Source organism: Colobus angolensis, unplaced genomic scaffold (genome assembly GCF_000951035.1).
Source record: "Colobus angolensis palliatus isolate OR3802 unplaced genomic scaffold, Cang.pa_1.0 Scaffold131, whole genome shotgun sequence".
Classification (NCBI taxonomy): Eukaryota; Metazoa; Chordata; class Mammalia; order Primates; family Cercopithecidae; genus Colobus; species Colobus angolensis.
This window is the reverse complement of record NW_012114364.1, coordinates 2,158,109-2,176,031: the sequence shown is the minus strand read 5'-3', so window position 1 is coordinate 2,176,031 and position 17,923 is coordinate 2,158,109. Positions and strand designations below refer to the sequence as shown.

Here is a 17,923-nt window from a genome sequence, read left to right as displayed (position 1 = left end):
GCACAGTTGTATGGCAATCTGTTATCCTAAGGATGGGAGAAAAAAGAGCATTTGTGTGAAGATAAATAGACAGAGATACAAAAGTAATGGGACAAGCTGCTCCAAAACACAATAATGATTCTTTTAAAATTCAGAAACACAGAAGTTGGCACAAAGGTGGTCCTGATAGTAACAGGTCATTTGCTGTACATTTAAGTTCTGCTAAAATAAAACAATGAAACACTATTGATTTGTCTTCCTGATAACGGTATCTCAGAAATCTGAAAAAGAAAGGAGGAGAGTAGCTTGTCTCTACATCATTCTTATCCTCAAAGCAGCTCAATCTGGTGGATTGGAAGTGATGGGGAACTTTGGAGATGCGCTCATGTCAAGTAAAGGGGTTCTGGAAGTTTTAAAATAATGGAAATGGGAAAATGTTACTCTGTCTTTCAGAAGGGATATTTGGGAGCATAAGGTGGTAGGTAGAAGACAGAGAAAAGAGAGATGCATATGGGTTTCCAAAGTCCTGTCAGTGAAGGGACATAGCTTAGTGCTTATAGGCATGGATTCTAAAACCAAACTGCTGGTTTGAACCAGCTCTGTCTCTTATTAACTATATGGCAAGCTACTCAACCTCTCTCTTTGTGCCTCGATAATCTCATCTGCAAAATGGAGATAAAAACTCCATAATTGTAATCCCAGCACTTTGGGAGGCTGAGATGGGCAGATCACGAGGTCAGGAGATCGAGACCATCCTGGCTAACACGGTGAAACCCCATCTCTACTAAAAAATACAAAAAAAACTAGCCGGGCGAGGTGGCGGCGCCTGTAGTCCCAGCTACTCGGGAGGCTGAGGCAGGAGAATGGCGTAAACCCGGGAGACAGAACTTGCAGTGAGCTGAGATCCGGCCACTGCACTCCAGCCTGGGTGACAGAGCAAGACTCCGTCTCAAAAAAAAAAAAAAAAAAAAAAACTCCATAATAATCTGCCATATTAACTATGTGGCCAGTTATTCAATCTCTCTCTGTGCCTTAGTATTCTCATTTGCAAAATGTAGATTAAAAACAATATTTACATAGGATTAAATCAATTGGTATTTATAAAGTATTATACATATTTGTTAAACAAAAATAAACCTCAGCAAAAATTTTACAGCGAATTATTAGACAGATGGTTTTTGAACACTTGGAGGAGGAATCAGTGGTCATGAGAAGGCAACATGGGATCCTTAACATGCCACACTAAATTTATCTAATTTCATTTTTTAAAAGAGCTAATTAGATGGTGGCTAGGGGGAATGGGTTGAACTTAATGAATCTTGACTTCAGTGAAGCACTTAATAAAGTGTCTGTGATGTTCCTGTGAACAGATAGCAAATGGTATGTAGATAATTACATGGCTAGGAAGTTCCACAGGTGATTAAATAACCATACAAGAAATGTTAACCTGGAGGGAAGGTCTAAATGGTATGGAAATGATTCTATCTTAGGTTCCACTGAGTACGGTATTTCATTGGTGACTTAGACAGAAATACAGAAAATACATTTATAAAGCCTGTAGGTTGAAGATACTTGACTGGAAAAGGGGCTAGTTTAAATACAGACCCCTAGATTATTAAGTGGAACATTTCACCTAATACAGAGTTGCCTCTAAAATAATCCAAAACATATAATTACTCATCTTGAAGATATGACCTGGAACTTATCAGCATTTTCTCCTTTCAGACTGATTAATTTCTAGACTGTTCTTCCTCTCCTTGTGTCAAAATGCATCAATGTGATGACTACCACATGGTTAGAATAGTGGCCAAGAACACAGACTGCTTCAGTTGAGTCCCACATTTTCTACTGAGTAGCTATGTCACTGGAGGCAATTTATTTAATACTTTTGTGACTTGGTTGTTTCATATTTAAAATGAAGATAGTGTAACCAACCTATATAAGATTGTTAAAAGATTAAGAGTTTTCATCTTCATGAGATCGGGTCTTAGTTCTATGTTATTAGAACTATGCCTGGATAATGGTAAATATTTAATAAGGTATTAGATAATATTAAGCAGAACAAGTTTTGTACATGACCTGAGAGCCTCTCCATGAGAATTCCATATATATTTAAAAAGAAGAATTATGATCCTTCTGTCTTCTCTCTTCTCCAAGGTAAACATGCCCAGGATGTCCACACCCTTCTACATCCTGCTCATTATGCTCTTTGGATGCACCCCAGTTTGCCAACGTTTCTTAAATTTGTTGTTTGACCAAGGGGGATATTCAAAGTATTTAATAACCAGATTGCACACCAGCTGTAAAGAACTTGTGAGACTCAGCTAATACTATGGTACTGTGATTCCCTTTATCTTTTAATTCTTTACTATTGCTGCTCTGAATTTGTAATCATTTGACAACTCTGAAATTAGTTCAAACATCCCACTTTCTAAATCACCACCTCCTCTCTAAGTCTATTAATATTTCTTTGCTATAATTATTTGATCTCACCATGACCTTCTAAGCCATTGATCCCATAAACTTTCTAAATCCATCAACCCTTTAAAAAGTGAGAAATTCTGCTATAAAAGGAAGCAGAGAAATGGGATAATTGCTAACTTACATTAGTTTTAGTTTGTTTTAAATGATATATAATATTAGAACATGTTTCAAACTGATGAGAGTGATAGAGAAGATAGACGATGTAGAAGAAAGGGTGACCAAATTAGTGAGAAACTGAAAAGTCCCAAATTGATATCTATAACTCCAAATCCTCCCCTAGCTCAAGAGTTCTATCTCTAGCTACCTAGCGAGAACACAATCTGGATGTATCATAGCAATGTTTGTAGCATGGCCCAAACAGATATCTCTCTAGAAATTTTTTTCTCCCTGTCATATTTTCCATCTCCATAAGTGCTTCCTCCAATGTCTCACATCATAAACCTAAGAGTCATTCTTGATTTGCATATTCAATTCCTTATTTAATCCACCAGGAAATCCTCTCCGTTCTATCTCCAGATCTGTCTACTTCACTTGCATTCCATTAAGTTATCCTCCTCTAAAGCAACATCACCTATTGTCTAAAACAGTGCAATAGAACTTTCTGCAATGGTGGAGCTTTCTATATCTTTGCTGTCCAATATGGAAGTCACTCACTGCATGTAGCTACTGAGCACCAGAAATGTTGGTATTGTCACATTTTACTTCATTTTAACTAATTTACATTTAAATAGCAACATGGATTGGACAGTGCAGGTGTAGAAAAGAGCCTCATAACTGTAGACACCATTCACTTTGTCACTCCAGATCAGCCTTCAAATTACTCCCCTGTCAAAACTTATGATGACCTCCTATTGAAATGGAATAAAACCCAAACTCACTATCATAGCCTGAGCTGCACAACTGGAGAAAGCCTCTTTGCTCCACCACCCCACTTCATTCTAGTCTGTCCTTGCTCAATCTCCAGTCACTACGACCTCTGACAGTTCCCTAAGTTACCAAGTTCTTCCCTCATTTGGGGCCATTTTTTCCACTTTTTCTTTCAAAAATCAAATATTTTCTGTCAAGCAGTGCTTTAGGCATTGAGGATACAGCAAGAACAAAAGAGACAAAATTCTGTTGCCAGGAAATTTTAATTCTGGTAGAAGAGACAAATTATAAATGAATGAAAGATAAACATCACCAGGCCATGATCAATCCCTAGAAGAAAAGGTTAAGGAAGGCTATTTATTGTATGATAGAGGAGGTCTCAGGTAAGGTAACATTTGAATGATTGAGGAAGTGAAACTTGAGACAGAATGTGCTTGGTTAGAGGCCTCTTCCTCCATACGAGGACCCAGTGAGAATGGGCTGTGCCTAAGAACCAGAAAGTCAGCCCTTAGCAGGCACCAAATCTGCTGGCACCTGGATCCTGGACTTCCCAGCCTCCATACTGTGAGAAATAAATATTTGTTGTTTGGAAACCACTCAGTCTATGGTATTTGTTAAAGCAGCTTGAATGGGGTAATAGCCAAGCTAACTGGGAAGCCGGGAGAGTAGCAACAGGGGTTTATATTCATTAGGTCCAAAATCTTTACAGAAATTGCATGGTTCATTGAAATAAAATTGTGTGAGCTCACAAACAAATGCAATTCCCTTCTCTGTTTTATAGAATTATACAGGCTCATTACAGACATTCAAGTTGTCTCATTTGTAATCATTTGACACCTCTGAAATTTTGATTACTCTGAGCTTTTAAAGAGGAATGATGTCACCAAGTTGGAGAATGTTGAAGAGTGAGAAAGAGAAAAGCAGTCCTTGACATTCAGAGAACCTGGTCTGATGCTCGCAGCTGGAGCTTATTTTCCTGTTAGACATACACCATCTCACAGAACATCAGCAGCAGACAGGATGGTGCTAGTCTATGATAAGGTAAGACAAAAAACAGCTGTGTTCAACCACAAAAATACCACGCTCCTTCCTCTCTGGGCTAAAATGAGGAACTGTTACTGCTTTACCAGTTACAGTTTTTTATCCTTACCCTAGTCAGGCCTCCTTTTGACTGAGATAGTCAACATGAAATTGCTCTACTTCCTGACAGCAACCAATTCAGAACAAAGTCCATTTCCTTAGACCCTCTCCAAAATTACCCAAAGCTTTAACTCTATAGTAGGTTTTTCTAACACCTTCTTACTGAGATACCCCGTGGTTTTCCATGGTGTGTATTCTCCCTTTCTGCAATGAATGCTAAATGCAATTTGTTCAACTACAGGTACATTTCTAGGGTCTTTGGTGAAAGAGTATTGACAGGAATTAGGGTTGAAGAGTGTGGTGCTATGGAGACCCCATGTTAATCTTAAGGAAAACCAATAGCTTGAACTTACAAATCTTCCCCTCCTCCATACTCCAATTGCTTTGGAATCTAGTAAGAGCCATACTTACTGTTAGAAAAGTAAGTTCCAAAGTAACTTTGGAACTTCAAAGCAAAATTCTCAACTTATTGGTGTTATAAATCTGGGAGTATCATAGGAGGGGTCAAGGTCCCTGGAAAAAGAAAGCATCAAAATTCTCCTCTTGACCTCTGCAATACGTGGATTTTAATCGTGTCCTAAGTGGCAGAACTGAGAGGAAACTAGAGAAGTTGATGCAATATTGGATTACAAAATCTTTCAAAAAGTTTCCCCCTGTGAATCAGTCTCATAATGGAATATAGCCAAATGCTCAAGCATGACAGACACCATGTGGCCAATACATTTCTAAAGATTATTCAAGCTTGGTAAGTGAGTGTAGCTCAGTGGTAGACAGGTGCCTCCCATGTACAAGGCCCTGGGTTCGACTCCCAGCACCTCTAACCATTAATTTCTTAGTCCTCAGCACCAATCATCGGTAAAGATTATTCTGGCTGATGGGCCTTTTCCTCGCTTTAATTTATCTGAGGTCTAAAAAGGGCCACTTCTACTATGAGTATAAAACCTGATAACTGGTAACATTGAGTAAATACATTTTCAAAAAAGTTACCATCTAAAAATGCCATTTAGGAAATAAAACCCTTTAAAACATATGACATCTGCAGAAAAACAAGAGTGCCAACTAATGGTTAAATGAGATAGGAATTTTTGGACTAAAAAGTCAAGACAATCCAGGATTGGGAAGGAATCAAGATCCAGTGAGTGTGATCTCATGCTCATCCAACTGTGCTCAATAATGCGCTGGGATTCTGATGAAGGATCTAATGAGAAATCACTGACAACAAATGCTATTGTTCCCAAGGCCAATGTAGGTCATGTTTTATATGTATATTCATTATATAAATACTTGGGGCCAGTTAGTTTAGGCCATTTAAGAAAGGTCAATTTACAAAGTAATCTTGATTGCTGATATGGTCTATCATAAATATTATGTAATCCCAATCACAGTTCAAAGATTCTTCTGTTATAAAGTATTTAATCATGGCCTTCATTTTATTTACTGATGTGGAATAAAAGTCCAAGTGTAATTCAGCATGTTGAGATAACTGTTAGAATAATTGAGAGATGTGATCTCAACAGAAGTCACCGGAATCAAATCCAATACTGGACATCTTTGAGGTAAAGAGAAAAAAAATACAATAATCAAGAAGAGAAGTTACTTGAATCTAATTGGAATGTCTACAAGTAGGTCATTAAAACCTAAACTGTAGTATACTTCATTAACTCTTATCATTGTTTCTTTATATCCACAGATCATTATGTATGTTTAAATGACTTCTGTTTGGAAAAACACTTCGAAAGCAAACAGACTGAATTCTTTGACCTTAAATCACAAACTGTAAACCCATTAAGTGAAATCACATCTACATTTCAATTTATTTTTGTCACTCCTATTTCTTACATGATCTCATTTAGGTTTCACAATCATAAGATAAAGGTATTATCATCTTCAGTCTAGAGATGCATGAATTGACACTTGATATTCAAGAGATGTGACCTAAGACCTTTAGGACTTCTCTAAATTCACAGATGCCACAGTAATATTTCACTTCCCCCATAATTGCATAAAATATAACTTCAATATCATAAAATATGAGTAGAAAACAAGGCAAGCAGGTTATATAGATCTGGGTGCTTGGTTAGACTAACTCCCTGGGTAGATCACAAGCTCCTAAAATTTGAACAGCACATACAGTTCAAATTTCTAACAGTTACAAGTTAAGGAAATTTGGATCACCCACAGTAGTTAAAACAAAGATATTAAGGTTCACAGGGTCAAGAGGAAAGAAAAATGAGCAATGAAGTGACATTTTGGGCCTATTCCAAATGCTGTAGGTATTATCTAACCTAACATTGGGGCCACCTAAATACTGATTTACTTTATCTATAATCTTATCACCTTAATCACAATGCAATAATCCAGCAAAGAAAAAAGACAAAATATGTACATTGTCTAAAAGGCATAAAATATATAGAAAGAATAACAATGAACAGATTTCAAATAGCTAGAAAGATTCTCATAAGCAAAGCAGGTGTCTTTTTTACCCATTCATCAAATAAAAAGCCACCTCCTTATTCACAACTGCCTAATCTTACTGAGGTCTCTCCTGCTCCTGACATATGAGTCCATATATCAGTACAAAGCAACTAGAATCAGACCATCAACATCTGTATGTTATGACAGAAGTTAGAGTATACTACTTACCAGACAATGTTTAGCAGCAAGGATATTCCGGTGTGTTCATAATATCAGTTAACCAAAGCCAAGTCAAACCCTATATCACAGATTCCTTACCTCCTTTATGATCTTACCTTCATCATTGTTTTTATTTTTTTATTTCAATAGGTTATTGGGAAACAGGTGGTGTTTGGTTGCTTGAGTAAGTTCTTTAGTGGTGATTTGTCAGATTCTGGTGCACCCATAACCCAAGAAGTATACATTGCATCCTATTTGTAGTCTTTTATCCTTCACCCACTTCCCACCCTTTCCCCCTGAGTCCCCAAAGTCCATTGTGTCATTCTTATGCCTTTGCATCCTCACAGCTTAGCTCCCATGTATGAGTGACAACATATGATGTTTGGTTTTCTATTCCTGAATTACTTCACTTAGAATAATAGTCTCCAATCTCTTCCAGTTAACTGTGAATGCCATTAATTCATTCCTTTTTATAACTGAGTAGTATTCCATCATATATATATACACACACATATATTATATATACATATTATAAATATACAGATATACATATTATATATAATATACATATATAACACATATATACATTTTATAAATATACATATATACATATATATAATATACATATTACATATATATATACACACACACGTATATATATACACAAAACAGATGGGCAATTTGGGTTGGTTCCACAATTTTGTAATTGCAAATTGTGCTGCTATAAACAAGCATGTGCAAATATCTTTTTCAAATAATGACTTCTTTTCCTCAGGGTAGATACCCAGTAGTGGGATTGCAGGGTCAAATGAGTTCTACTTTTCAGTTCTTTAAGGAATCTCCACACTGTTTTCCATAGAGTTTGTGCTAGTTTACATTCCCACCAGTAGAAGTGTTCCCTGTTCACCACATCCACACCAATATCTACTATTTTTGAATTTTTGATTATGGCCATTCTTGTAGGAGTAAGGTGGTATCACACTGTAGTTTTGATTTGCATTTCCCTGATCATTAGTGATGTTGAGCAATTTTTCATGTTTGTTAGCCATTTGTATATCTTTTGAGAATTGTCTATTCATGTTCTTAGCCCACTTTTTGATGGGATTATTTGTTTTTTTCTTGCTGATTCATTTGAGTTAGTTGTAGATTCTGGGTATTAGTCCTTTGTCAGATGTATAGATTGGTGAAGATTTTATCCCATTCTGTGGGTTGTCTGTTTACTCTGCTGACTGTTCCTTTTGCCATGCAAAAGCTCTTTAGTTTAATTAGGTCCCTGCTATTTATCTTTGTTTTCATTGCATTTGCTTTTGGGTTCTTGGTCAGGAAATCTTTGCCTAAGTCAATGTCTAAAAGGGTTTTTCCAATGTTATCTTCTAGAATTTTTGGAGTTTCAGGTTTTAGGTTTAAGTCCTTAATCCATCTTGAGTTGGTTTTTGTATAAGGTGATAATCCAATTTCATTCTCCTACATGTGGCTAGCCAATTATCCCAGCATCATTTGTTTAAAAGGGCGTCATTTCCCCACTTTGTTTTTGTTTGCATTGTTGAAGATCAGTTGGCTGTAAGTATCTGGCTTTATTTCTGGATTCTCTATTCTGTTCCATTGGCTATGTGTCTATTTTTATACCACTACCATGATGTTTTGGTGACTATGGCCTTATGGTGTAGTTTGAAATCAGGTAATGTGATGCCTCCAGATTTGTTCTTTTTCCTTAATCTTGCTTTGGCTATGCGGGCTCTTTTTTGGTTCAATATGAATTTTAGAATTTTTTTCTAATTCTGTGAAGAATGATGGTGATATTTTGATGGGGATTGCATTGAATTTGTAGATCGCTTTTGGCAGTATGGTCATTTTCACAATATTGATTCTACCCATCCATGTGCATGGGATGTGTTTCCACTTGTTTGTGTTGTCTATGATTTCTTTCAGCAGTGTTTTCTAGTTTTAGCTGTAGAGGTCTTTCACCTCCTTGATTAGGTATATTCCTAAGTATTTTATTTTATTTTTTTCAGTTATTGTAAAAGGGATTGAGTTCTTTATTTGATTCTCTGCTTGGTTGATGTTGGTGTACAGAAGAGCTACTGATTTGTGTCCATTAATTTTGTATCCAGAAACTTTGCTGAATTCTTTTATCAGTTCTGGGAGCTTTCTGGAGGAGTCCTTAGGGTTTTCTAGTTAAACGATCATATCATTCGCAAACAGCGACAGTTTGACTTCCTCTTTATCAATTTGGATGCGCTTTATTTCTTTCTCTTGTCTGATTGCTCTGGCTAGGACCTCCAGTACTATGTTGAAGAGGAGGGGTAAGGCCTCCTTGTCTTGTCCCAGTTATCAAAGGGAATGCTTTCAACTTTTCCCCATTCAGTATTATGTTGGCTGTTAGTTTGTCATAGATGGCTTTTATTACTTTGAGGTATGTCCCTTGTATGCTGATTTTGCTGGGAGTTTTAATGATAAAGCAATGCTGGATTTTGTCAAATGCTTTTTCTGCATCTATTTGAGATGATCATGTGATTTTTGTTTTTAATTCTGTTTATGTGGTATATCACATTTATTGACTTGTATGTTAAACCATCCCTGCATCCCTGGTATGAAACCCACTTAATCATGGTGGATTATCATTTTGATATGTTGTTGGATTCGGTTAGTTAGTATTTTATTAAGGATTTTAGCATTTATGTTCATCAGGGATATCAGTCTTTATTTATTTATTTTTAAAATTTTTTTGCCCTTTCCTGGTTTTGGCATTATTTAGGGATGGTGCCCTCTTTCTCTCTCTGGTAGAATAATGTCAAAAGGATTGGTAACAATTCTTCTTTGAATGTCTGGTAGAAATCTGCTGTGAATCCATTTGGTACTGGATTTGTTTGTTGTTGTCGGTAATTTTTAAATTATTTCAATCTCGCTGCCTGTTATTGGTCTGTTCAGGGTACCTATTTTTTTCTGATTTAAGCTAGTAGGGTTGTATCTTTCCAGGAATGTATCCATCTCTTCTAGGTTTTCTAGTTTATGTGCATAAAGGTGTTCATAGCAGCCTCGAATAATCTTTTGTATTCCTGTGGTATCAGTAGTAATATCTCCTGTTTCATTTCTAATTGAGCTTATTTTAATCTTCTCTCTTCTTGGTTAATCTCACAAATGATCTATCAATTTTATTTATCTTTTCAAAGAACCAGCCTTTGTTTATGTTTCATATTATGTGTTTGTTGGTTTGAATTTCGTTTAGTTCTGCTCTAGTCTTGGTTATTTTCTTTCTTCTGCTGGATCTGGGTTTGGTTTGCTTTTGTTTCTCTAGTTTTTTGAGGTGTGACCTTAAAGTGTCAGTTTGTGCTCTTTCAGACTTTCTCATACAGGCATTTAGGACTATGAACTTTTCTCTTAGCACCACCTTTGCTGTGTCCCAGTGGTTTTGATAGGTTGTGTCACTATTGTCATTCAGTTAAAATAATTTTTAAATTTCCATCTTGATTTCACTTTTGACCCAATGATCTTTCAGGAGCAGGTTATTTAATTTCCATGTATTTGCATGGTTTTGAAGTTTCCTTTTGGAGTTGATTTCCAGTTTTATTCCACTGTGGTCTGAGAGAGTGCTTGATACAATTTCGATTTTCTTAAATTTATTGAGGCTTGTTTTGTGGACTATCATAGAGTCTCTCTTGGAGAAAGTTCCATGCACTGTTGAATAAAATGTATATTCTGTGGTTGTTGGATGGAATTTTCTGTATATATCTGTTAAGTCCATTTGTTCCAAAGTACAGTTTAAATCCATTGTTTCATTGTTGACTTTCTGTCTTGATGACCTGTCTAGTGCTGTCAGCATAGTATTAAAGTCCCCCAGTATTATTGTATTGCTGTTTATCTCACTTGTTAGGTCTATTAGTAGTTGTTTTATAAATTTGGGAGCTCCAGTGTTAGGTGTATATATGTTTAGGATATTTTCCTGTTGGACAGGCCTTTTATCATTCTATAATGTCCCTCTTTGCCTTTTTAAACTGCTATTGCTTTAAAATTTGTTTTGTCTGATATAAGAATAGCTATTTCTGCTTACTTTTGTTGTCAATTTGCAGGAAATGTCTTTTTCCACCCCTTTCCCTTAAGTTTGTGCAAATCCTTATGCATTAGGTGAGTCTCTTGAAGGCAGCAGATGGTTGGTGAGTTCTCATATATTCTGCAATTCTGTATCTTTTAAGTGGAACATTTAGGCCATTCATATTCAATGTTAGTCTTGAGATATGAAGTACCATTCCATTTATTGTGCTATTTGTTGCCTATATACCTTGGTTTTTTGTTTTGTTTTGTTTTGTTTTTTTAAATTGCATTTTTGTTTTATAGGTCCTATGAGATGTATGCTTTAACGAGGTTCTGTTTTGATATGTTTCCAGGATTTGTTTCAAGATTTAGAGTTCCTTTTAGCAGTTCTTGTAGTGGTGGCTTGACAATGGCAAATTCTCTCAGCATTTGTTTGTCTGAAAAAGAGCATATTTTTTTTCATATATGAGGCTTAGTTTCACTGGCTGCAAAATTCTTGGCTGATAATTGTTTTGTTTGAGAAGGCCAAAGATAGGGACCCAGTCCCTACTAGCTTGTAGGGTTTCTGTTGACAAATCTGTTGTTAACCTGATAGGTTTTCCTTTATAGGTTACCTGGTGCTTTTGTCTCACAACTCTTAAGATTCTTTCCTTCATCTTAATTTTAGATAATCTGATGACAATGTGCCTATGAGATGATCTTTTGTGATGAATTTCCCAAGTGTTCTTTGTGCTTCTTGTATTTGGATGTCTAGGTCTCTAGCAAGATTGGGGAAGTTTTCCTTGATTATTCCCCCAAATATGTTTTCCAAACTTTTAGGTTTCTCTTCCTCCTCAGGAACACAGATTATTCTTAGGTTTCGTTGTTTAACATAATCTCAGACATCTTGGAGGCTTTGTTCATATTTTCTTATTCTTTTTTCTTTGTCTTTGTTGGATTGGGTTAATTTGAAGTCCTTATCTTCAAGCTCTGAAGTGCTTCAATTGTCTTGTTCAATTCTATTGCTGAGACTTTCCAGAGCATTTTGCATTTCTATAAGTGTGTCCATTGTTTACTGAAGTTTTTATTGTTTTTTTATTTATATGATCTATTTGCTTGAATATTTTTCCCTTCACTTCTTGTATCATTTTTTGGATTTCCTTATATTGGGCTTCACCTTTCTCTGGTGCCTCCCTAAGTAGCTTAATAACTAACCTCCTGAATTCTTTTTCAGGTAGATCAGGGATTTCTTCTTGTTTTGGGTCCATTGCTGGTGAGCTAGTGTGATTTTGGGGGGTGTTAACCTTGTTTTCTCATATTACCAGAGTTGGTTTTCTGGTTTCTCCTTATTTGGGTAGTCTCTGTCAGAGGGAAGATCTAGGGCTGAAGGCTGTTGTTCAGATTCTTTTGCCTCACAGAGTGTCCCCTTGATGTAGTATTCTCACCCTTTTCCTATGGATGTGGCTTCCTGAGAGCCGAGCTGAAGTGATTGTTGTCTCTCTTCTGGATCTAGCCACTCAGCAAGGCTACCAGGCTCCAGGCCAGTAGTGGGGGTTGTCTGCAAAGAGTCCTGTGATGTGAACCGCCTGTGGGTCTCTAAGTCATGCATTCAAGCACCTGTCCTGGTAGTGGTGGCAGGGGAGTGAAATGGACTCTGTGAGGTTTCTTAGCTTTGGTGGTTTACTGCACTATTTTTGTGCTGGTTGGCCTCCTGCCAGGAAGTGGCGTTTTCCAGAGAGCACCAGCTGTGGTCGAATGGGGAGGAACAGGTGGTAGGTGGGGCCCTGGAACTCCCAAGAGTATATGCCCTCTGTCAGCAGTGACCAGAGTGGGTAGGGAAGGACCATTAGGTGGGGGCAGGGCTAAGTGTGCCTGAGCTCAGACTCTCCTTGGGCAGGTCTTGCTACAGCTGCTGTGGGAGATTGGGGTGAGGTTCCCAGGTCAATGGAGTTATGTTCCTTCGAGGATTATGACTGTCTCTGCTGTGTCATGCAGGTTTTCAGGGAAAATGGGGGAGAGCCGACAGTCGCAGGCCTCACCCAGCTCCTCACAATCCAAAGGGCTGGTCTCACTTCCACCATGCCCCCTCCAATGTCACTGAGTCTGTTTCCAGGCAGTGGGTGAGCAAGGCTGAGAATTTGTCCCAGGCTATCCACTTCCCAGCTGTGAAATCAAGCATGGCTTTCCTTCTATTCCTGCCTGTGGAGTCTGCACACCAGATTCACACCCTCCCCTGAGTTCTGGCCAGGAGGTTTCTTGATCGGTTCAAATTGTTACAAAGTTCAGCTGGAGATTTCCTTCTCCATGTGGCCTTTTCCCAGTACCTCTAGTTGCCCTCCCAGAGTACCACTGTGAGGACAGGCAGAAACGGTTTGCTAGGGGACCAAGCAATCTCCCAAGGATATCATTGTCTTGAATTTTTCCTCTCATGGAATATAGAATAAGAACATTCGGGGTCAATACATCCAATTAAACGTTTATAACTTATTTCTTTTTTCTGATTATAAAAGCAATGCATATATGCTCATTGCAGAAAGTTTCAAAAGAGTCCAAAGGAGGAGATAAAAAGTTTTGTTGGGTGTGGTGGTTCACACCTGTAATTCCAGCACTTTGGAAGTCCCTTGGCAGGAGGATTGCTTGAGCCCAGGAGGTCAAGACCAATCTGGGTAACAGCAAGACCTCGTATCTACCAAAAAAAAAAAAAAAAAACTGTTAGCCAGGTATGGTAGTGTGTGCCTGTGATCCCAGCTACTTGGGAGGCTGAGGTGGGAGGTTCATTTGAGCCTGGGAGGTTGAGGCTGCAGTGAACCATGATCACACCACTGCACTCCAGCCTGAACAGAGCGAGACCCTGTCTCAAAAACAAAAGCCTCCTATAGTCCCTCCTTTAAGCAACTAATATTCATGTTTTAATGTAAATCTTGCAAAGTCTTTCTATGCTGTATATGCTTTAAAAATTGCATTCCATTTTATACCATTATAACATTTTTCCCCTAATTTATTGTGACAATTTTTCCATGCTACTAACTACCTCATATAAATTATAATGGCTCTATATTTTTTGTTCACATAGACATATCATAATTTCTCATAGCATGTTTTATCTGCAATCTTAAGAATATAAAATGAGTCAGATCGTTAATAAACCTTACACATGAGGCATATAAATCTATTATAATTCTTCTGTCATTAAAAACATGTCTACATTAAAGGTTTTCTATGTTTATCTGAAAAACAGAATGAATATATGTAATAAGAATCTCTTACCTGAGTTAATGCCCACTCATACATCAGTTCTTAGGCTGGGGGATTCTCCTAAGCAAAACAGACATATTTCTTAACCCATTCATCAGCTAAGGAGCTACCTCCTTATTTTCCACTCCTGCTCTGCCGTAGCTGAAATGTCATTACCTTTATTCAAATAAACAATTCTTGAGCACTATTTATCACATGTACTTATAGGTTTCAGGGATATAGCAGAGGGCATGCTTGCTGAGGAACAGCAGCACAGTTGGCATGGCTGGGTATAAAGTGAGCACTGGGAAAAGTGGCAGGGGAAGACATCAAAGAGATAGTCAAGAGCCAGATCCTATAGCATCTTGTAGGCACTATGAGGACTTTTACTGTGAATGAGTTAGGAAAACATTGGATTATAAACATGATCTGAATTATTCATTTTAAAACGATCACTTTGGCTGTTACACATAAAACTGTCTAAAGGAAGGATTGTACCAAAACATTATGGTGGAATTGTTGAGAAGTAGTGGCATTCTAGATCTATTTTACTGAAAGACCTACCGATGAGCTATACTTGATATGGAATGTGATAAGTCAAGGTTGACCAAGTTTAATGGCTTGAGTAATTAATCAGCAAAATGGAGTTGCTGTCTACTGAGGTGCGAAGGATTGGTGGAAGAAGAACTTGGAGGTGGAAGTATGAAGTCAGGAGTTCAATTTTGGTCATGTTAAGTTTGAGATGCTTATGAGATAGCCAAGTGGAAAGGGAGGCACTTGGATATACAGTGCTAGAGTTCAATAAGGAAGCTGGGACTAGAGATATAAATTTGGAAGTTATCACTGTGTAGACAGTACTTAAAGCTAGAGAATGGGTGAGATCACTAAGGAAGGAGTATAGGTAAAGAAAGGAAGAGAGTCAAAGACTGGGTCCTGGGACAACTCAACTGACAGTGATAGAGAAAATGAGGAAAAACCAGCCAAGACTATGAAGGAGAGTGGTGAGCTCTCCTTTTCTGGAGACCAAAACAAGGGAGATTTGAGAAGGGAGAGCTCGCCTGTGTTCACTGAGAAGGGACTACTAAATCTGGACTTGTGGAAGTCATTGATAGCTTCAGCAAGAACAGTGTCCGTGAAATGGTAGGAAAAAATAAAGCCTTATGAGGATAAATTTAAGAAAAATGAGAGGGCAAAAGGGGAGACAGTGAGTAGAAATAACTTCTATGTAGTCTTGCTAAAAAAAGAGAAATCCAAGTTTTCTTTGATTCCTTTCCCTGTCCTCCATCGAAGTAAACAAGCCTCCTTTGTTATGTATTTTTGTTGCACACTGTATTTTTTTCTTTATAACTGATATGGTTTGGCTGTCTCCACACCCAAACCTCACCTTGAATGGTAGCTTCCAAAATCCTCATATGTTTTAGGAGGGACCCGGTAGGAGGTAATTGAATCATGGGGGTGGGTTTTTCCCATGTTGTTCTCGTGATTATGTATAAGTCTCACAAGATCTGATGGTTTTATAAAAGGCAGTTCCCCAGCACAGTTCTCTTGCCTGCTGCCACATAAGACGTGCCTTTACTCTTCTTTCACCTTCTGCTATGATTATGAGGCCTCTCAAGCTGCGTGGAACTGTGAGTCCATTAACTCTCTTTTTCTTTATAAATTACCCAGTCTCAAGTATTTCTTCATAGCAGTATGAAAGTGGACTAGTACAGTAGCTTAATAAACTATATATTTCTTATATGATTATTGACTATCTCCATTACTAGACTGTAAGTTCTACTATGTCAGGGACTGCCTTGTTCATTGGTCAATCTTCATTTCTTTGAACAGTACCTGGCATATTTCTACAACAATTTGTTGGTGGTCTGAATAATTATAGGTTCAAATGTGATATTTTTTTCTATTTTATGTTAGTCCATTATGGTATGCTTTACTTATATAACTTAAATTTGATGCAAATTTCTTCTTAGTTTTCTTTTTCCAACACTTATTATATTATCATACCAAAATTAAGTGAAATGTTTTAAATGGAAATGCTTCCCAAATTGTATTTCAATTAATACTTCAAAAAAAATACAACAAAACAAAACAAAAGGTAAAATGGGCAGTAAAGCAAAGCCTGCTGGCTGATTAAAAAAATGAGTGTGAATGGATTAATCTTAAGTACTAAGGGAATTCTAATAAACATTCAGAATTAAATATAATGGCAAATGTTTCTCTATGATATCCAATTTCTATAATTTGCAATAGTTATCCATTTTCATAATGCTATTAGCACCTTTGCTCAAACCACAGGATGATAGACAAAGTGTATCTTTCAACCATCTGGTTACAACTAACACATATGAACTAATCAAACAAGTAAAGAAAAAAACGGACAAATTAATCTTGATATTAGTACATTCAGGAAGTGAATTCCAAAAGAGAAAAGCTACTCGAAACTTTTATGCTAGGGATAAAAATTTCTGACTGTATTGTTGTAATATTCCCAGTATCCAGAAAAATTAAGAGTATGCTTAGGTGTTAAAAAAAATCTGATCAATCTTATACTTCATACAGGTTTAGCATGAGGCCTCCACAGATTACAGAAGTCAGAATTTTAAATATTATATTTTCTCCTTTCCTAAAGCTGACAAATGAAACAAAGAATTACAATTTATTAATTTACTTATTCAATAACAAAATTTTCCCAATAAAGCACAAGAAATTGAACAAAAACATACATATTGAACAAAGAAGCACAAGAAATTGAACAAAAACATAACAAATAGGGAAAAAAATGACTTACCAGAAATATAAAAAGAATATCTCAAAGAAAACTCATGGCCAAAATGACATTATATGTGAAAATCATCATAAGAGATTTTAATAAAAGTGAATCTCCTTTACATAATTTTCCTTGTCCCCTACAAAAAAATCTTACTATTCATCAAGACAAAGATTATTGAGCAAAGTGAAAGAAAAAAATTCTTATTTTTGAAATTATAAATTTCTGCCACATCCATATAAAAATGGGAAAAATAAGTGAATAAAAACCAATTAGAACAGAGAGCTGGATGTTCCCTATTCCTGAGTCTTAAGAAGTTTTAAGGCAGTAGTTCCAAATCAACTAGGACACAATGTCCAGTTCTTATGATGTCTGGAATAACTTAGGTACATCTTTTAAAAGCTGTATGTTGTAAGAAAAGGTGACATGGTCTAGGACTGGGTCCTCAGAGAATGAAAAAGTTATTGCTGTCACCAAACTGAAATATAATATTTTTAGCGAGTGTATTTGAGCTTTAGCTACATATAACCTTCATTTATCCACAGTGACTAAATTTATAATAGGCAAGTTGCAGTAATTGCCACGGAAATCAAACCCATTAGTTGGTCAAAATGAAACATTTTAGACAATATTTCTTAGAAGAGCCATACCCGTGGTGTGAGCCTGCAGTCCCAGCTACTGGGGAGGCTGAGGCACAGGATTGCTTGAGCCCAAGAGTTCAGCGCTGTAGTATACTATGATCATGATCATATTTATGAATAGTCACTGCACTTGAGCCTAGACAACATAGCAAGAACCTGTCTCTTAAAA

At 36.9% G+C, this 17,923-nt stretch overlaps 1 protein-coding gene across 1 annotated transcript in view; it reads right to left on the bottom strand.

The window, feature by feature from the left end:
• Positions 1-3,816: 3,816 nt before the first annotated feature.
• The window catches only part of OVCH1 (ovochymase 1), an 81,269-nt gene continuing 67,162 nt past the window's right edge, over positions 3,817-17,923 (bottom strand). The window contains 3 exon segments of the mRNA XM_011934145.1: positions 3,817-3,894; positions 16,285-16,314; positions 16,317-16,332. Coding sequence (XP_011789535.1) covers positions 3,817-3,894; positions 16,285-16,314; positions 16,317-16,332 — 124 coding nt within the window.